At 57.8% G+C, this 20,370-nt stretch overlaps 1 protein-coding gene across 5 annotated transcripts in view; it reads left to right on the top strand.

The window, feature by feature from the left end:
- Positions 1-20,370, top strand: part of ARHGAP26 (Rho GTPase activating protein 26) — a 149,217-nt gene that overhangs the window by 4,070 nt on the left and 124,777 nt on the right. For all 5 annotated transcript variants that reach the window (XR_012589553.1, XR_012589554.1, XM_074604573.1 and 2 more), the window contains exons 2-4: positions 17,698-17,793; positions 18,747-18,808; positions 19,252-19,323. Coding sequence is in view for 3 of the 5 variants with exons in the window: in XM_074604573.1 (XP_074460674.1) it covers positions 17,698-17,793; positions 18,747-18,808; positions 19,252-19,323 (230 nt within the window). In the remaining 2 variants the exon portion in view is untranslated. The remainder of the gene's footprint in view (positions 1-17,697; positions 17,794-18,746; positions 18,809-19,251; positions 19,324-20,370) is intronic.

Below are 20,370 nucleotides of genomic sequence, written 5' to 3'. Positions count from 1 at the left end.
CCAGGCTGTGCCATGCCCCATGCTCCTGTGGGAAGGGCAGAGATGCCTGAGCTCCTGAAGGGCACAGTCAGGCTGGTTTGAGGTTTTGTATCTTTTTTGGCTCTTTTTCGTCTCTGTCACCGCAGAGCTGCCTCAGGTGGCAAGGAGGGACCGAAGGGGGATGCAGAGAAGGGGTGATGCTGGGGTGGACCTGGGTCCTGGGGTGGTGGGAGCTCGTCCGACCCACTGGCTTCTCAGGGTGCATGCTCCATCGTGGCCCGCGGGTCTCGCACCGGCTCTGCCTTCTGCCGGCGTGCCCTGTGCCGGCTGCGGCGATGGTTTCCAGGTGCGCAGCTAGTGTGTGTGGCTGTCGAAGGACACGCGGTCGCCCTTTGGTCTGTGCTGGCAGCACGTGATTTTAATGTGCTGCTGCGTGGGACGATCTGCGTTCACCTGCATAGCACTGGGGTGGTGGATGTGGCCTGTGCTGCCACTGTGGAAAGGACCAGGAGGGCTTTTGCTGCAGCTTTGGGGTTTTTCCTGGGACATGTCCTTCTCTGTGGCTCCCGTGCAGCTAAAAGAGCAAAGCGGGGTGGTTGTGTGGCTCCTGCTGGAGCCGTCTGCGTGCCAGGCTCTGCCTGCAGACTGGGCGCTCTGGGATGTGTGCATGCATGGGTTTGGCTCCACATCTCAGCAGCCTCTTGCCGAAACTGAGCTTCTATGAAGCGTGTGTGCCCTCAGCAGTGCCGTACCCGGTGCTGGCACCCACTCTGCAGCTCGCCTGGAAGCGAAAGTGAAACTTTTGTCCAGTGTTTAACCTGAGCAGTTAATTCCCTTTTGATACAAACAAGGCTTAGCCTGGCGATAAGGAAATGTTTCAGACTCCAGACAATCCTTCAGTTGCCTTCAGCCCCAGCTGGCTTTGCTACCATTGCTGCCCATCCCTGCCTGCTCTGTGTGTCCCCCAGTTTGGCATGTCCCCGAGAGAGGCGCCCTGACCCAAGCCAGACCCTGGCTGGAGTGGGCAGAGCTGCCCAGTTCAACGGGCACATAGGTAACATGGTGCCCTACACTGGAAATGTCCTTTTTTGCCTTTCCAGGGTGAAAGCCCTCAGGTGTGTTGGAGGAAAAGCCACGTCTTGGGCTGCTTCATAACCCAGTGCTGTAGGGGGTGACGGGTTCTTGAGCCCCAGTGCCGCAGGCACCCATCAATGCTGGGGAGGAGAAACCTGAAGCCCTCCTTGGATTATTTTCATCCTTTTGCCCTTCTGGTCCCTTAAGGAAGCGGTAACAGGCCAAACCTTCCATCGCCTGTGCACAGAGGAGAAGAGGGATTGAGATGCAGAGGTTTAGGTCTGGCCTTCCCAGGAATGGCCCTTATTTTTGCAGGTGCAGACATTAATGGTTAGGGATGTGCTCCTGGCTAGGAGGCAGCTGTACTTCTGCAGACTTGGGTTTGGGGGAAAAGGAGTGTTACGCTTTCTGGAGGGTGCAAAAATAAAAATAACCCCTCCCTGTTGGGTTGCTGTGGCTGCTTGCATTGAGTTCTGCTCTGGTTGTGCCATCAGACATGGTGTTTGGCTGCCACCATCGAGTGCTCGGTGCCGGCCGCCTCTGAGCCACGCTGGCGTGCGAGGGCTGCCAGGTGAGTCACGCCGTGCCGGTGGCACAGCTCCGCATCCTCCCACTGCTGAGGAAACTGCTGCCCCGTGGCAGGGAGGGTGTCCTGGGGCAGCACCGTGTCCCTGCAGGCAGAACCCCCCGTCCCTTCCTGGGCTGTGGGACCGAGCTGTGCCCAGGGAGCTTGCCCTGTGCCCCCAGGGGTGTGGGGGGGTCTCTGCTGGCGCCAAGCCCAGCAGTGGTGGGGCATGGCCAGGCCCCCCGTGCAGCTGCTGTGGGCTCTCCACCTTGGCTGGGCAAGCAAACCACAGGGCCAATATGGGAGGAAAGCACGTGGTTTTGGGGTTTGGTTGCTAAGATTAGTTGCCTCTGATTTTTCCTGCTTTGTTCTCCCAGCGAAGGTGTAATGTGGCTCCCCTGTGTCAGGGTGTATTTTTCCCCTCTCTTCCTTTTGGAGGGCCATAGGAAACGTTTGGTGTGGGGAATACTTTGTGCTATGGGAGGGGTACGTGTTTACAGCTCAGCCAGTCCTGCACCAGCAGGGCCGAAGGCAAAGAGGACTTCTTCCTCCTTTGCATGACCTGTGTGGCTTGTGCAGTCACATATTTAATAGCTTGTCTGGTATTTTATTCAAACGAGGGGTAGTACAAATGATAGTACTCTGCTTTATTTTCAGCACAACTTGAAAGTTCCTCCTCTTCCTCTCTGGTGGAAATTAGCAACAGGAATGTGTTCCTGCTCGGGAGATGCTCTGTGTTTCTGATGGTGAGCTGTGGAGGGATGGTTGTGGAGCCAGCGCTGGCTCCAGGGAACTGCACGCTTAGCCCGTGTGGCTCAGACTGTAAGAAGGAAAACTTGAGATGTGACAGACACTTGCCCTGCCGACGTGTTGCAGTGGTTCACCCCCCTCTGCTGCCTGTGGCCATGGTCTGTGCAGGAGGCTCTTGATGACATCCCCCGGCAACCATTGCCTATCACCCCAGGGGTCCCCTGGGGCTGCCTGCAGGTCCCCCCAGACACAGCCGTGACCCCTCAGAGCTGGTGTGTTTGGGGACTGATGGGGAGAGCCCAGCTCCTGAGCCGGGCGGTCTCCTCAAGTCCCACACCAGCCACGGAGCTGGTGCCATGGGCAGGCTGTGACCTCACGGCTGCCATCTCCAGTGTGACAGAGAGGGAAGCTGGTGAGCAGAAGGGCTTGGGTGTGCAGGAGAGTGTGCGCTCGTGATTACATCTTTTAAATTATGCCAGCAGAAGGTTCATTAACAGGCCTCAGAGATCTCTTTAATTGGGAGCATGCCACAGAGCACCTCTGGGCGCGTGTCCCGATACGCCGGTGGGGTGATGGTGTGTGGAGAAGCTGCTGGCCCTGCGCATGCTGCTGCCCGGCCATGGCACCAGCACCAACTGGGTGTTCAAACTTGGGTTAAACTCAACCCTTTTGGTTTAGTGGGGGATGAATTGGGGAATAGACAGCAGCTTTGCAAGGCAGGGGCTGGGACTGACTGTGCTGCTGAAGGTGGCGTAGCCTCAAGGTGCACACTGTGTCCAGGGAGAAAAACCTGAGCAGGGGGTGGATGGACCTGGAAAGGGGGATGTGGAGGGCCAGGGTGGGATGTCCTGGTGTTCCTCCAGTGCCAGGAGGTGGGTACCTGCTGGGTCCTGATCGTACTTCCAGCATGGAGCAGATTTGCCTGGTTTGGGTCAAGAGGTCATTTTTCCAAGGCTGCAGATGTGCCAGCACAGCCGCATCTCATGTCTCCATTTGTTCCTGCAGTGGTGTGTGTGGTGTGTGTGGTGTTACCTGCGTGCCCTGGTGGCAACTCACAATGACGTTTAAAATGCGTGCGAGGAAATGCCGTTCCCATGGTTGCTGGTTGCTGCCGGGAGGGTGGGAGGCAGCAGTGCTGGGGCCCTGCCGCGTGTCCCCATGCTTTCTGCAGGTTGGCTCTGGCGGCGATTCCCTGGCTGATCCCAGAGCCTGCAGCTGGGCTGGGCCAGGGCGAGCAGGGTCGGCCCTCGCGGTGCTGCCAGCCCCCTCCACGGCTGACAGAGGGGAACCATTGACCCCTCTGCTCTCACCCTTCCCTGCGGGTGCCCTGAAATCACCCCGTGCTTCTCCCTGACACCCAGGGAGAAATGCCACGGCCAGAGCAGTGCCCAGGTCCACAACCGGGCTCTGCACAGCACAGGGCAGGGATGCTCTGGGGGTTTGCATCCCTCCACCCAAGCCAGGGGCAGCACCGGCGGCAGGGCAAAGCAAACCCTGCCCGTGCTGCGGCGGTTCTGGTTCAGGGCATTTTGGGCAGCCCTTCCACAATGCCCAGCAGTGGGGCAGCTGGAGGACGGACTTTGCCGGGTATCTGTCGCTGTGCTTGGGATTTTTTTGATCTGTCAGTTTGAAGCAGAGCCAAAGGATCCGTGTTCAGATGCGGCGTGATGAGTAGCTGTAGCGTGACGGGGGTGGGCGGGGAGGGGAGGCAAAGCGAGGGGGAGCTTGGTACCGAAACCCGCACAGCTTGTTCGCTCCTTGCCGTGATTCATCCCTCCCCCGGGCACACAAGCGGCTGTCACCAAGTCCGTCCGAGACGAGGCTGTTTTCCCTGTTTTCCTGGCGTGCTCCCATCCGTCGTGGCGAAGGTGCTTCCACCTGCTCCTCTCCATTGCCCCGTTCAAGCTCCTGGTGGCCCTGGGCCTGCGGCTGCACTCTCCTGATGAGGTGTGCTCATTAGGGCATTGCCCTGCCTCTTAATAGCAAGGATGGTCTCAAGTGTGGCTTGGAGGAACTGGGAATTGCGCTTCTCTGCTGCTGCTCCTGCCTGCTGGCGGCAGCCTGGGGGTCATGGCATGTCTGGGATGCTGAATGTGTGCTGGGGAGAGTCGGTGGCCGCGGGATGCTCTGTGGAGCAGGAACCGTGGTGCGGAGGGGGAAGGGGATGTCTCTGCGGTGATGCCAAGCTGGTTTCTAGCTGTAGTTTGTGGGAAGTACACCAGCCTCCGGACCATCTGGCTCCTGCACGTGGAGTGGCGGGCGCAGCCGTGCTGTGTGGGGGCCAGGGCTGCCTGCGCCAGCACGGGGGCGAGGAGCTGGTGAAGGACCCGGGTGCCAGCCCAGCTAGGCGATTCTTTTTTTTATTCCCAAAAGGCAAAAATCATAGAAACATGGAATCCTAGAATGGTTTGGGTTGGAAGGGACCTTAAAGCCCACCCAGTGCCATCCCCCGCACTGGGCAGGGACACCTCCCACCACACCAGGTTGCTCCAAGTCCCGTCCAACCTGGCCTTGAACCCCTCCAGGGATGGGGCAGCCACAGCTTCTCTGGGCAACCTGGGCCAGGGGCTCACCACCCTCACAGCAAAAAATTTCCTCCTGAGATCTCAAGTAAATCTCCCCTCTTTCAGTTTAAAACCATTCCCCCTCCTCCTATGGCTCCCCTCCCTGATCCAGAGTCCCTCCCCAGCTTTCCTGGAGCCCCTTGAGGGACTGGAAGGGGCTCCAAGGTCTCCCCGGAGCCTTCTCTTCTCCAGGCTGAACCCCCCCAGCTCTCTCAGCCTGTCCTCACAGCAGAGGGGCTCCAGCCCTCCCAGCATCTCCGGGGCCTCCTCTGGCCCCGCTCCAACAGCTCCATGTCCTTCTGCTGTTGGTGCCCCAGAGCTGGAGGCAGCACTGCAGGGGGATCTCCCCAGAGCGGAGCAGAGGGGCAGAATCCCCCCCTCGCCCTGCTGCCCACGCTGCTGGGGATGCAGCCCAGGCTGCGGGGGGTTTCTGGGCTGCCAGCGCATGTTGCTGGCTCATGTTGAGCTGCTCATCCACCAACACCCCGAAGTCCTTCTCCTCAGGGCTGCTCTCCAGCCATTCTCCACCCAGCCTGGATTTGCGCTGGGCATTGCCCTGACCCACGTGCAGGGCCTTGCACTTGCCCGTGTTGAATTTCATGAGGTTCGCACAGGCCACCTCTCAAGCCTGCTCCTGGGCTACAGCATAAAAGAATCTATTTTAGAAAGATATGGACTGTTTATCTAGAGACAGGCCATAAGTAGCTCATAAAATAAGAAAAGAAGACTTTTCTTTTTCCCCAGGGTTTGCCCAGCCTCCCGGCAGGTTGCCATGCCATGCCGCCCGTCCTGCCGTACCAGCTCCAGGTCTGGCACCTGCAGCACTGCCTTGCAGGATTGACATTGTGTGTGGTGATGTGATTGTAACCTGCGTTTGGTTGCCATTACCCCGGTGCCCTCAATATGCTGCGTGTGGTGAGCACGTGTGTGCGTGTGTGCGCACCCACCTGCTTTTTTCTTCTCAGCAGCTTCTAATCCTGCATCAGTAGCTCGATGAGGGAGGTGTAAAGGGCTCTCTGCACGGGCCGAGTGACCTGTGAAATAAGCTGGCATGTGCCTTTTTAATAATACAGCCTGGTAAAACGTCCCTTTCCTGTTTTTTTTTTTAGTTTTTCTAGCTGAAACAGCATCTGTCCACAACGATGCCCTCGCCGAGTGCTGGTTGCTTAGCAATGTTTTACAAAAAAACCCCATTGCAGAGCAGAGTGGTTCGGTGGTTCTCCCTTGCTTTTCCCTGCATGGCTGGGGGCAGCAGCAGCTCTGCCTTCGCTTGCAGGGTTTGGGGGAGGCCCTGCCCCAGCTCTGTCCCTGGGGGAGTGGTGGGGTCCCCCGGGAGCCCTGGGCTCCACTCCTTCCACATGGGGAGGCTGGCGCTGCTGTGAGGAGCGGGGCTCTGCTCCGGGGCAGGAGTGAAGGTGGCCTGCAGGGAGCCGGGAAGCATTTCCCGGTATTGAATTCCCAGTCCTTTCAGTGTCGGTGGCTACGAAGGCTGGGAGAAGTGCAGGTTAAAGGCAGCGATGGGCTCTGGGCCATGCATCCCGTTTCTCACCCTGCGTGCCTCCCCAGGCTCTGCTGGAGATTTTAATTTATTATTTTTTTTTCCTGCCAAAGCAGGAAAAATTGACTCACTTGCCGGTGATGTTCCTGTGAGCACGGTGGGATTTTTCCTGTTCTTACAGCCGAGGTGGAGGAGACAAAAGGATTTCCGCAGCCTCCTTGGGAGGAGAAGGAAGCAGGCTGCTGCAAAACTGCTTGTCGAGGGTCTGGGAGATGACCCCGCTTTCCTGCCCCGGCTGCGGGCTCGCTGGCCCCTCGGGATGCCACCCTCACACGGGGGTGGTTGCCAAGCCAAGGAGCGGACAGACAAGGCTTTGCCCCACGCCATCGGCAGCATGCGCCATGGCCTGCCGATGATGTGCTGGAGAGGACTCCTGTCCTGCCCGCGGGGATGGGGTGCAGGTCCCCTCCCTACGTGAGACCCATCATCCCCCAGGGCGCCCCGGTGCTTTGGCGCCTGCCCCTTGAGAAATCAAGCCGGCTCCGTTCCGGGTTGGCTATTAACTAATTAGATGTAATAACAAGCTAATCCAAATGCGTGGCTAGTGCCTAAGGCAATCTGCTCCCGCCTTGGTGTGTGGTGTCTGGCCAGGGGCTCTGCCAATGTCCACCCCCCATGCTGGGACCCCCTGCCTGGAGGGGGTGAGACCCCTGCCCGGCCTTCTGCTCCCCTACTGGTCGTTGCCTCGGTCAGGAGCAAATTTCTTCTGGATTAGCGTCCTCTAAATCGATTAGCTGTCTCGGGTAGGGCACTTTATTCTAATGAAATGTGATTCCAGGCTCCAGTCGATGAGTTATTGTGGCAATGAGGGTAAAGTAATCTGCCACCTTTCTGTGGCTTGTTGCAGGTTTTGGAGAGGAGAGAAAAGGAAGAGACTCAGAGGAGAAATTATAATTATCAGGGCAGCGCATTACACTATCATGGACTTGCCTGCGCTCCCCAGTAAGGGAGCTGGGGGAAGAATGGGGAGCTGTGAGTAAAACATGGTATTTCCATCCTGCCTGGCATGATGGAGAGGCACTTTACTTGTAGGCGTAAGGCTGGATGTGTTCGCACGACCTGCCTGGAGCAGCGGCAGTGGGGCAAATGCATTATGTGAATTCCTTGTTGCCTGGAAGAAATTGGGAATATCTTTCATGGTTTCAGGCTTACAGCTAAGCGAATGCGGAGCAGCGGGACAGCGGCTCTCCGCAGGTGTGCAATCGCTCCGTGCGGCAGTGTGTTCCCAAATGCCTCGCCCTGGCTGGGATACGGGGATTTTCACTGCTGCTTCCTCACAACACTCTTTGCTCTGCAGTCGGCTGCCTTTGGCAATGCCAGCCAGGGCAGTAGTTTTCCATTTCACTACTGCATCCCTGAAGTTTTCCAGGCACTTAAGCCATTGCCCGCGTTTGCTGTTTTGACGCATCCCTCCTCTGTGTTTGAGTGTTGGATATTTACGTTTGATTTTATTCAGAGACCGTGTCTGCTCCCACCTGAGCTCCCTCCCCACAGGCTCTGCCGGCTCAGCCCTCGCTGGCCACTGCAGCGGGGATGGGCTGGGGGGTTCTGCCATGAAACAACACCAGGATGTGAACAAAAATAAACACGGGGAAAAGCGCCAGACATGGTAGTTGGGTGGGGAAGTGGAGAAATCTCGTTTTGTTTTGTTTTGCTGCTAAGCGCACGACACGCTCTGGTTGCTCGTGGCCGGTGAGGGAGAGTGGGGTTGGCACCCCAAGGATGCCGACTTTCCTGGTGCCACAGTGTGAGCTGCTGCCCCTTCCCCAGGTGCGAACCGTGGGCAGTGATACTCTGGGGGGCTGTGGGGGCACTGGGATCTTGCCATGTTGATGCAAAGCACCAGGAAGCCACCCAGGCGGTGTGTGCGGGGGGGGTCCGTGCCGTGCTGGTGGGTGGGAGGGAGGGCAGCCGTGGTGATCCAGCATCCCGATTCCCGACATGGTGACAGTCAGCCTGGAAGCCACCTGCCAGGGTGTCAGTACCCAGCTTTGGATTCATTATCTTCAAAGACCATCCCGGGAGTTTCGTGGTGGCTGTCAGCCGCTGCTGGGAGGGCTCTGCTCTGAGCCCCAGCGCTCCGTGCTGGGAGCAAGGACCCGCTTTAGGATGTGCCTTCCTGCAGCTGCCGACATTTGTCTTCTCAGTGTCTCCAAAACCAGGAAGCCTTTCCGGGGGTCATTTGCATCATTCATGGGTTTTATGTTCTCCTCCCTTGTCCAGACCACAGGTAGAGATGGCTTGCGGTGCTCTACCAACCCAGCACCTGCACGTTGCTCTCACTGCCTGCTCGTCAGTTTCTCGGGTTATTTTCTATCATTTTCCTTCCTCTTCACTTCTGAAAAATCCTGTTTGGTCAAGTAGGGAAAATAGTCCAAACTTTCTGTATAGGGCAGGACAGGACAGACGGGAGCCTCCCCACATCCTCCTTGCCCAGAGGGACGGAGAAGTTGTTGAGCCCATTCGGTTGTTCACATCCCCGGCACCGCAGTGAGGGTCCCTTTGGCAATGGTGAGGACTGCTTCGGTAACTGCTTCGTTAACCCAGCCCTGCTGCTTTGGCCAGGTACTCTCTTGCCAGCAGCACAGGGAAGAGGGGAACGGGCAGAGCTGTTCTGGGTTTCTGAAGCGCCTCAGCCACCGTGTGATAAAGATCTGAGTCACCAAAGTCACTGTTCGGGTTTCGCTGTGATAGGAAGTGATGGGCAAGCGCTAAGAAAAGCTGAACAGGAAGGATGGAGAGAGGTGGTGAGGCCCCTGCTCAGGGCGACTGCGGCAAAGCAGGCTCTGCACTGGGCTAAAATGTCCAGAAACTCAGACAGATCAGGGCTGGATCTGGGTCAGAGAAGTGAGGGCAGAAGGGCGAGGTTGCCCTTCAGCTTAACCATCAGCTTCCTCAAACCAGGAGGCAGCCGCAGGAAATAGAAGAGTGGCTGGAGCAGCGTGAGTCAAAGGAAGGAGCTCCTCTCCTCCCGCGCTGCTGGCGCCCCGCGCCCCGCTGTGGGATGTCACGCCGGGCTGAGCGGTGCCAGCGGGACACCCGGCAGCACGACTGCCAGCTGCCCCCACGGGCTGCCTTCGAGTTGCTTACCAAAACACGCATTTCAGGTGTGGACCATTTCTAGCACGGGTGATGGGAGGAGCAGGCAGGAGCCTGTGAAGCCTCATGCATCCGCGACCAGATGTTTCTGAGAGTCCCACACAGCTCTTATCTCCCTAAAGAAGTTTTTCCTGATTTTGAAGTTTTCTGTGAAGTGGCATATTGGCACCGGGGTGAGCCGGTGCCCAGGGCCGCAGCTGGGGAGGGGGGGCTGAGGGCAGGTTGCTGCCTTCCCTGCGAGGGGTCGCTGGGAGAAGAGGGTCTGCTTTTTCCCCGGCCTCTCCAAAGCAAGCAAGAGCCCCAGCCCACAAGCCAGGTAGGGGCTTTCTTCTTGCCTTCTCTTTATTTATTTAAAGCTGCTCTGTCCTTCCTTGGCACGACCTGCCTGGCGATACACAGGGCAAGTCCAGCACTGCCAGCAAACCCTCCTTTTCCCCGCAGCTGCGCTGCTCCCCTTCGCCTTCAACCGGGGCTGCTGTGGGTGTGGATCGCCTTGTGTCCCTGGGACGCAAAACCTCATCCATTTTCCTGGAAATCCAGACAGCCTTCCAGGAGACCCAGCGGTCCCTCCTGCTTTGTTTCCCATGGATCTTGAGTACCTTTCATCAGGCATCTCAGGAAGCTTTGCAAAAACATCCTGGCCTGGCAAGGCTCCCCGGGGAACTCCAAACTTTATTGATTTGGAGGTGGCAAGATGACGTGGCCAGGCAGGGCGCTGGGCTGGTGGGCAGTGGGGGGATAATTTTAGCCGTGCAACCGGGCAGTCCTTCCACAGGCTGAGTGTGTTTTTCACAAAGCACAGAACTTTTATCTCTTAAAATACCATGGAAATAATTCGTGTCTTTGCCATGTTACCCAAATCTGATCTGCTATTTGAGCCCAGTCAATGGTCCCATTCATCCTACAATGGGTTCTCTGTCCCTCTGGCAAACATTTTGCCGTATGAAGCCACGTTGAGTGTGTGAAGTGAGGCATACGGTGATGCCTTGGCTGGGCAGCAGTGCAGTGTGCTCCCTGGTCGCAGCAAAAGGCTGAGCAGAAGCTGTGGCACCTCCTGGGTCTTCAATCTTGGGGCCATCTCAGACAGATTGTTCTGTTTTTCTTGTGCTTTAGCACATCTGAGCAGTTTTGGGTTTTTCCCTTGAAGCGTGGTTCATAGGGTACATGTATTTGTAAAATTTCCGCAGTGAAATGAAGTTTTGGGATTTTGGGAGGCAGGATTTGGCCTCCCTGTACGTTCCAGTGAGAAGAGGCTTGGTGCTGTGTTTCGGCTGGAGGCCGCGCGTGTGGTAAAGGCACTGAAATGGGGTCTGAGGGTGCTGCAGGGCAACGGAAACGACGCTGTCCCCACATCAGGGCGAGTGCAGGGACTGCGCCCCTTGCACTGGTCCTTGGGGTCACCTCCCACTTGGTGTGGCACCTTCAAACCTCGATCTCCAGCATGTACCGAGCCAGAGCAGCCGTTCCCCGGGCTTTGGTGCACGAACACGATGGCAGAAGCTGCTGCCGGAGGTGGGGTTGTCTCCGCTCATCTGGTTTTATATATTTAGTCAAATGATGAATCAGAGGGGGAACCTGCCAGCAGCTGCAGTCCTGTCCTAAACCACTGATTAACTCCAACCGCCCGGTGGAGAAGTTATTTAATAAACAAGTCATTGCTAATTATGTATGAAAGCAGCTTGGGGATTGTGCTGGGTCCAGAGGACCGCGGTGTCTCGCAGGAGTGGGGCTTTTGCTGGCTTCCGCTGGGAAGCACAAAGAGAGAGGATTTAAACCTCTTGGAACAAATCAAGCATTTAATGATGCTGCCCCAGTGCTTCGTGCTGACCCCAGTGGTGCATGGGCTGGGTCCGTGTGGGGGCTAAAATTTGATGCTGGTGGCTGTGACTGCTTGTTGCTGGGTTCCTGTGTGTGCTGTGGGGCCGTAGTTTGGTCAGAGCATCCCACGCTCAGCGGCGAGGTGAGTGCTCATGTGCATCCATGGGCCAGATCCAGTTGGCCATTCCCAGCTCCAGCCTTAACCATCCGCCCATCCCTGGGCATTCCCAAGCACCGTGGGACGTTGCATGAGCCCATGGCGGCTTTGCTCCGGCGTTGTGCCCGAAGCCCCAGGTCACCAGGTTGTTGCCAGCACCGAGGGCTCGCCGCGGGGTCAGACACCATATTGCCGCTTTCTAAGCACCCTTGGCGGGCCGTAATCCGGCTGTTTTGGCTGCTGATTAGCGTGGCTGTTCCCAGGATTACCCGTCCCGCCTGGCCGCTGCCCGCCGCGGGGTGCTCCGTGCCGGCTGCCGTGTCCCGGGGAGGTGCAGGGCTGTGGAGGTGCCACCGGGGTGGCCGAGCGGGTTGTGCTGGGACCCGCAGTCCCTGCAGCCAGGGGGGGTCTCTGTGGGTGACCCCCCAGATCTGCCTTCTCTGGGCTCCTGCGTCTGGGCTCTTTCACAGGACATCCCTGCTGCGCATCCAGGGCACAGATGCTGTAAGGAGGGCTGGAGGCTTTTTCTTAAAAAATAGGCAGAAGATGGATCATGAAGTAGCTGCAGATCTTTTTTAAGAAGCTTTAAGAAACTTGTCAGACCCAGGAGCGGGGAGCTGGTGGCTTCTGTCCTCGTGGCTGTCAGTGGGAGGGCGGTCACCTCCCCAGCGAGGGGGCTGGGACCCCACCTGGAGTGGTGGGGCTGCGGGGAGGGGACAGGCAGTGCCACCGTTGGCAGCCGGGCAGGGAGGCCCTCGAGGAGGGCTCCTGCCCTGCCGGGGACCCCCCTGTCCCTCTCCGGGGGCTTGCGGGGGATGCGCAGCCTGAGCCTGCTGTTCCCTGCTGTTCCCTGCCGCGGGGGAAGGAAGGGGCAGGAGTCTCGGTTCCTGTTGTCCAATTGAGCATTAAATATAGGCTGTTAAGCAATATTCTTTGCAGGAAGTGTAGAAATACTGTTCTGTGTGAGCGCAGCCTCTGTCAGACACCGAGAGCCCTGGAACTTGCCTTGCAGCATGCAACTGGCCTCATCAGCATCCTTTGCTTTCCCCCTTTCAGCAGCATTAACCCTCCACTCCCAGGCTCGTCAGCAGGTTTGTCTTTAACGTGAGCCGCCCGCAGTGTCCTGCTGCTTCTGCCTCTGCCCCGTAGCACCGCTGAGCCAGCGCTAGTTTTGTTTTTTCCAGCTTAAATAGCAAGCTGGCTGCAAAGTCAGCTTTGGGGAGAGTCCCCACTTTCTGAGGCAGCAGTGTAACTTTTTCCCTGGCCGATCTTATCTTTCAAACACGTACTGCTGGGCCAGGGGACCGCGCTCCCGGCGGGCAGTGGGACTGGGCAGGAGGGGACGTCTGTCTTCTTGGTGTCTCCTTTTGATGTTGTATGGTTCCCCGCTGTGTCCTGTGGATGCGTTTCCCAGCTGTCCGTCCCAGCCAGGAAAAGCACGCAGGTGGAGGAGTTGCGGTATCTTCTCAGCCCCTTAGAAATTTTGATTTAAGGGAAAAGCTCCCTGGCTTTCAGGTTTCAGCGCACGTTACGTCTGTGGTCCCTTTGGGAAGGCCTGAAAATGTTTTCAACACTGAGCGCCAAGAGAGGGGGTGATAGGGGTGTTGCACAGAGGTGAGATGTCCAGCTGAAACATAAAACAGGGGAAAGAACTGGAAGCTGGTGATCAGGAGAGAGCGGCTTGTGCTAGGACTGTGGTGGCAGTGACTTCCCCAAAGTGGCCGAAGCTCTGCATGCTGAGTCACGCGGACACGTTAGATCTGGGGCCTGTGCCCCAGGGAGCAGGGCTGCCCTGTCCCACGGCGACGTGCCCCTGGAGGAGACCTGCACCCGGGGCTGCCCCTCCGCAGCACCAGCTGCTGACCTGGCTGGGACAGGGTCGTCCCTGTTGTGCTCGGTGTGCTGTACGCATTGAGGAGTGTTGTGAAATCACAACCTCTTCCTTCTATAAACGGCCTTTTTTCAATAGTTCCAGATTCCTTTGGAAGGGGACTTTTATGTAAAAAAACAACCACTTCAGTCTCATTGCAGTAACAGCAGCCACTTCCCAGAAAGAAGATTTGACTCTCAATAGCTGAGGAGGAGGAGGAGGGGTGCTGGGGTGATCCCGGAGGACAGGCAGCAGGAGTGTGACATTATCCCTTGGGGCAGGGCGGCCGCGGGATGGAGTAACGTGGGCTTCATCCGGGTTTGGAGGGACCCCGGTGCCTGGAGGTGTGAGGCTGGGCTGGGACCTCAGCCAGCAATTACCTGGCTCCCTGGCTGGTGGAGGGAGGAGGAGAGATGTGGGGTACCAGAGGAGAGGTGGGCTGACCCCTGAGCTGGGCACGAGGGAGGAGGGATGGGCAAAGGGGTTAACTGGGGCTGCTCCAGGTACAGGCACCTGCCTTCTGCCCTGCTGGGAGCCATCTCCCCTCCGCACTGCTCCTGTGGCGGGTGGTGAGGATGCGGCCGATGGTGAGGATCTGGTGGATGGTGAGGATGCCGAGTATGTCTCCGCTCCTGCAAGTGGCTGCCTCTGTGTTGCACGCCAGGGCAGGACGCTGGGTGCCGGCACGGCTCCGTGAGATGCTCTGTCCCCTGCCGTGGCGTGGGGGTTTGAGGCATGGCCAAAACTGAAAATTTCCGAAGGGGCTGTTCACAAATAAAGCAGAGCTATGGCTCAGTTGTTGTTGTGCAGGAACTGCTGAAGCTGCGGCAGGCAGGGAGCAGCCGCAGGCAGTTCCCCTGCCTGCGCCCTTTGCGATGCTCAGCTTTGCCATGCTGACGGACGAGTGATGCCGGACGCTTTGGGGATGATCAGGGCGGGTTGGTGGGCGTCTGTGATCACTGCTCTCCGACCTGCTGCTGGGAAAAACAGGATCAGACCTTGAAGTTCAGCTCCAACTCTGAAACTGTAAGAGGGGAGATTTTGGTTAGAGATTAGGAAGAAATTCTTTGCTGTGAGGGTGGTGAGCCCCTGGCCCAGGTTGCCCAGAGAAGCTGTGGCTGCCCCATCCCTGGAGGGGTTCAAGGCCAGGTTGGACGGGGCTTGGAGCAACCTGGTGTGGTGGGAGGTGTCCCTGCCCAGGGCAGGGGGTGGCACTGGATGGGCTTTAAGGTCCCTTCCAACCCAAACCATTCTTTGATTCTGTAATTGTATGAACTTCCTCCTTGCTAGGACAGGCTCCTGCAGGTACCTCTGTCCTCTGTGTGGTCATGTCTCCTTCCACATCACTTGTTCTGCAGTTTTCTCCCCTGTTGCACCCAATTCAGGTCATAAACCATCTTCCAGGAAGGTAAAGTGCTAGGGAAGGGGAATGCTGCTGGGCTGAGCGGGTCACCCTGTATCACAGTAACGAGCTGATACATCGTTTTTCAAAGGGCATTATATTTTGATTATTGGTTGCTGTAGCTACGCAGCTGGACCTCTGGCATGCAGTGCGTGTGCCTGTTTTCTGTCAAGTGGACTTTTCCGAAGGGATCGTCCTGTCCCCGGCAGCCGGGGGGTGTGAGTGGGGAGCGGTGGGAGGGGAGATGAGGAGGAGGCCTGCGACAGCAGCCCTGCTGCGGGACGGTCAGCTGCAGAGGGGCAAGGAACGAGTCGTGGTTGTGGGGGCTGTGGGGCAGGACAGTCCTGCGTTGGAGGGGAGGGGAGGGCACAGCGGGGCTTCGGATAGCAGCGCAGCTGTCACTTGAGCACAACGTGTGTTGACCGGAGACAGTAATTAAGGCAACTCACCACGTGCTGCGGTGTGCCGGGCAGAGGAGCCCGGGCTGCCTCAGCAGCTACGTGGGCATTCCCTTGCAGGTGGGATGGAGATCTGCTTTGCTCCTGCTCGGCCGGTGCCTCCTCCGTGTGGTTTTGTCTCGGATCCTGGGTGCGGGCAGATATGTGGCTCCACAGCGGCTGTGTCCTGGACCCTCCTGAGGTGGCTGCAGCCCTGGGGTGGCAGGGCCACTGCTTGCCCTCCCAGTGTTTCAGCAGCTTGTGCAGGGCTGTTTGCGCCTCCTAGGATGCCTCTGCCAGACACCGCGCTTTCCTTGCTGCCCCTGGAGATCTTCAGTGCTCTGTGCTGCAGCCACGAGGCGCGATGGGTGCAGGAAAGCTTCATCGGCCGCAGGCTGCACACCTGGGCTGGCCACCGCTGGGCTGGCCACCGCTGCACTGTCCCCGCAGGCACGCGGCAACCTTCTGCCAGCACCTGTGCATCCCTGGATCCATCCCAGCCAGCCCAGGACCACCATCCAGTGGTGCCCAGACCCAGAGCTGGTTGTGTGGCTCAGGCAGAAGGATTTTTCTGGTTTTGTGGTGGTTTTCCCTGATGTTGCGGTTGACTGATGAAGTGAGACGGAGAACTTGGAAGCAAAGCTTTCACAGCCCGGCAGTGACTCATATGCGGGGTCTGGGTGGTTTTACTCGTGCACGAGAGGAAGCAGAAGTTTCTGTTGAGCCTTTGTAGGATTTTGGGTTTGCTCGTCCACAGCCCTGGGAAAGAAGAAGCCTCAGGAGCTGAGCTGGCCCATGGAGGGGCCTTGCCTTCCCCATGCAGTACAGCCGTGAGCTTTGGCTGCTTCCACTGGAGGGGCTTTTCCCCAAAATGTAGATGAGAAGTTCAAGATTTTAGGAAAACGGGATGCTAGGAGTGTGGGTGGGTCTAATGGTGGCACAGGGAGGACGATGGGGCCCCTCCATGCCGCCTCCTTGCTTGTCCCCAGCGGTACGGCGCGGGTGCCCCTCTCTCCTCTTTTGGCCGAGCCTGCTGCTAATTTTAGCATCTGCTTCGCCCCTGCAGCCCGGCCATGCTGTTCAGCAAGCGGCTGCCAGCGATCCTCCTTTATCGCTGTCGCACAGGGAATTATCTCCTTCTCCCCCTGCCTCTCCCTTGCCTATTTATAAGCGCTGTGGGCCATTGCTGATGGATGCCACTGGCTCTGGAGGCTTCTTGGCTTCACTCTGGTTTGTGCATGGTCCATGCCGTGCATAACGTGGGCAGGATATCGGTGAGGCCACGGTGTGCAGCAGGGAGAGCCGGGGAGAGCGTGGCTGATGGTCAGCATGGAGCCGGGGCAGAGGAAATCGCTCCTTAAGTCATTAACGTCATCTGCGTTACTATTCCGGAGGAGGCAGGAGGCCAACCGGCTCTGGGGACTGGGTTAAAGTCCCCCTGCCCTCCGGCTGCCCCAGGGAGGGACGGGGGCTGCTCCGCTGCGGCCAGGGGCATGTGGAGGAGTGCGGGGTGAGCTGCACCCCTTGTGTGAAGGCAGCCGGGACTGAGCTGTGGCCAGGATTAGCCCCAGGGCTCTAAGCAGAGACGCTCTGAGAACGGCTTTAATGCGTGGAGAAAGCTTTAAATTCTCTTATCCTGTAGGGAAAGCAAAACACTTGGATTCTTTTGCGGTTATCTTCTGGCTGTTGGTGTCTGAGAGGAGGAAACGGCCTTTCTGTGCACACGCATGTTTTCCACCTGTGCTTGGAAAGTTAAAAAACCACTGAATTTTTGGACTTCGAGTGAAGAAATGCACAGGGGAATTAGCATTACGTCTTCCTAGCACTGCCTGCAGTCCCTTGCGTTGCTCAAGTACAAGTTCCCGTCCAAGCCAGTGGCCTCGCAGCACCTGGAGCGTGTGTGTCTGCGTTTGCAGGGTTATCGGGCTGGTTTGAAAAGCCAGTCCTGGATCCACTCAGGTCACTGCAAGTAAGATCTTAATAGGATTCAGATCTCGGAGGGAATCTGCAGCTTGGAAAGCAATAAACCTCTGCATTATCACCCGTACAGGGTGCCTTCCTTCAGCAGGACAGGGAGTGCAGAGGTGCCATCTCCTGGGGGGCAGTGCCGCCCTGCGTCACCGTTTGCCACTGCCTTGTGGCACTGGGCTTGAGCTCCTGCATGGTTCTCATGGTGTTTTCAGGTTGCATCTCCTGTAGTGTATTTTGGTGGGTGCTGGCAGGGACCCCACAGAGCCCTGTCCCTGGGGAGGGTGCAGGAGAAGGGCAGGGCTCTCAGGGCTTCCCTGGTGCCGGGGGCCCCGTTGGGTGGGTCCCTCCATGGGGACTTGCCGGCTGGGATTGCGCATCCACCTGCATCATGCTGTTGGTGGGCTTTTTCCTTTTCTGACATCTGCGTTTTCCCCTCTCCCATTCTCTTGGCAGACCTGTCGGCAGCCAAGCGCAAGTTTGCAGACTCCCTCAATGAGTTTAAATTCCGCTGCATCGGCGACGCTGAAACAGATGATGAGATCTGCATAGGTGAGTCCTGCGGCTGGTGCCGTGGGTAGCCCTGAAGGTCCAGACCCCCAGGCTGAGCAGGGCACGGGGGAGAAGCACACACGAGGATGCCAAGAGGCCTGGGATTTTATCCGGGTGCTTTCCTGCTCTCTGGAAATGGCATATTTCTCCTGGTTCAGCATCAGCAAAGCCTTCCCAAGGAAATAAATTGTTGTTTCTTGGCCTAAATCTAGCCCTGACAGAAAGGAAAAGAAGAAGACTGGTCGTATCTGAAACCATCCAGATCATCCGGCCCTTTCCCATTGGAGAGCAGGAATCTGGAGATGTGGTCGTGGCTAAATACACCCCAAGGGGCTGTGATCTGAAGGAGCGGGGCAGCAGCTTTGCTGCGGGAGCCTGGCAGCACTCCCCGATCTGAGCCCGGCTCCACCTTGGAGCTCCTCGTGGTGCAGGGCAGCAGCTTCAGCCCTTCACTCTGTGTCGTCCCACTTCTGCCCCAGCTGAACTTTTAGAGCTTATTGTGCACATCGTCTGGAGCCGGGAGAGCAAATGAGCTTTATCCCTGGTTTAACTTTGCTTATTTATTTGTGCCTGGTCTCTCAGCAAAAATAGCTTTCCCATCCAAGTCCCCTTGCTGGAACACACATGCTGGTGAGCCGCGGTCCAGCGCCGAGCATGGCTGGGGCCTGCGCTGAGCCGTGGGGCTGATCAGCAGCCAGGCGTTGGGTAGGGCAGGGTCGAGATGGAGGTGGGAACGCGGTGCTGGGGATGCTCTGCTACCAGTTGCTTTTGTAGGCAGCTGGAAGCCTTCCTGGGGAGACAGCAAAGATGATAAACGCCTCAAACAAACAACCCCCCAAGCTCCCCAAAACACAAACAAGCAAAAAAAAGCCCGTTCAGTCTCTCTCTAAATTTAAAAAGGACATGAAATGCTGTTAACCCATTTTAAACCCCTGTGGGTGTGTCCTTTCCAGCCAAGTCTCTGCAGGAGTTCGCCACGGTGCTGCGGAACCTGGAGGACGAGCGAATGCGCATGGTATGGCCCTGTCTGCAGGGAGTGGGGTGGGTGGTGGCACCGCTGCTGCCGCCAGCAGCTCTGCCCACGGTGGGTGGTGTGGCACCCATGGCTACAAGCCCCACTGCCTCTTCCCTTGCCCATGGCAGAGCTGCAGGGGAGAGCAGAGGGAGGGGAGGGTGAACTTGGTGGGGGGCACTCATGAGAAGCGTCAGTGATGGTGTTTTGCTGTTGGAAAATGGCCAGTGCTGGTGCTGGTGGGGCTCACTGGGTGAGGAGCAGGTTTGGTACAAGCCCCTCAGCCTGCCCCACGTCCGCAGCCAGCGCAGAGCCGGGGGGTGAAGCGTGCGGGTTTCCGTGGGCTGCAGGAGGATTTCTGCGTGAAAGACTGTTGGGCATCACGGGTGTCTGGGGCTGAGCTGGGCAAAAGGTGATGGGTGATTTGTGCCTGTCTTCGCCCCTAGATCGAGAACGCCAGTGAGGTGCTGATCACGCCGCTGGAGAAGTTTCGCAAGGAGCAGATCGGGGCTGCTAAGGTAAGCTGCTGCTGCTGCGCCCAGCCGCTGTCTCCTCTGGGAGCCTCTGCTCGGGCTCGGGAGCAGAGCCCAGAGCCGCCTGGCAGCGGCTGTGGTGGTGGCCGGGACCTGGAGCGCTGCAGGGATGGGTCCTGCTGGGCATGGGCATGGGAGGAGGTGGTGTGGTGTGCTACTGCGGGATGGACATGGGGGACGATCCAGCTCCTGGCAAAGTGTCTCAGTGTTCTGAGTTCACCCACAATCAAGTAACATTCCAAGGGACAAAAATCACGTGCCAGTTGAAACGAGTTTTTTTGTCTTACTCCAAGCAAGAATTAGCATTATCTGAGAGGATTTCGCCGTTGCCTGAGCCCCCAGCTCTGTGCTCCCCAGCCCAAGTGTGTTGCTGGGCGGCTGTGTGGGAATTCGGACATTGCAAGCCCAGGGAAGCACCGGTGTGGTTGAGGGCGGCTGTGAGACAGCCTGGCCCCCCCTTTCTTTCCTGCCTTTGTTCTGAAATCAAAAGAGAGTCTGTAGCTCTCCTGTTGTTATAACAACCTGCTGCTGCCTGCAAGAAGCTCATGCCAGCCCGGAGGAGCATGTGTGTGCGTGGCAGCGGTGTGCCCGCTCCCTGCTGCCATGGAAGCCGCAGTGGCACCGCGGTGCAGCCCAGCCTGGCCAGGCTGTCCGGGCTCCTGCAGCTCAAAAAAAAAAGTCAAAAAGGGGCCCTTCAGAAAGGAGCTGGTTATTAGTGGGTGTCGGTGGATTTCCTACTGGGGTGTCAGGGTGGCGAGGCTGGGACGAGAGGTGCGAAAGAAGAGTTGACATCCTGCTTTAACACTTCTGCCACAAACAGCCAAATTACTGTGTCATCATCCTGAGTGGTGGCAGGGGATGGGATGTGAAGTCGTGACGATGCGCTGCTTAGCTGGTTAGCAAACACTTTCCTCACTGCATTGTCTCTGGACCTGGATTTTTTGCCAAGCCTTGAGCTCTGGGAATAGAGGTGAGGCTCCCCAAAGTCTTGGATTGTGCAGCCCAAGCCCCTTTCCTGGAGCTGCCCGATGA

This window comes from Larus michahellis, chromosome 11, assembly GCF_964199755.1.
Source record: "Larus michahellis chromosome 11, bLarMic1.1, whole genome shotgun sequence".
Taxonomy (NCBI): domain Eukaryota; kingdom Metazoa; phylum Chordata; class Aves; order Charadriiformes; family Laridae; genus Larus; species Larus michahellis.
Note: the sequence above shows the minus strand (reverse complement) of the source record. Positions and strands in the feature narration are given on the sequence as shown.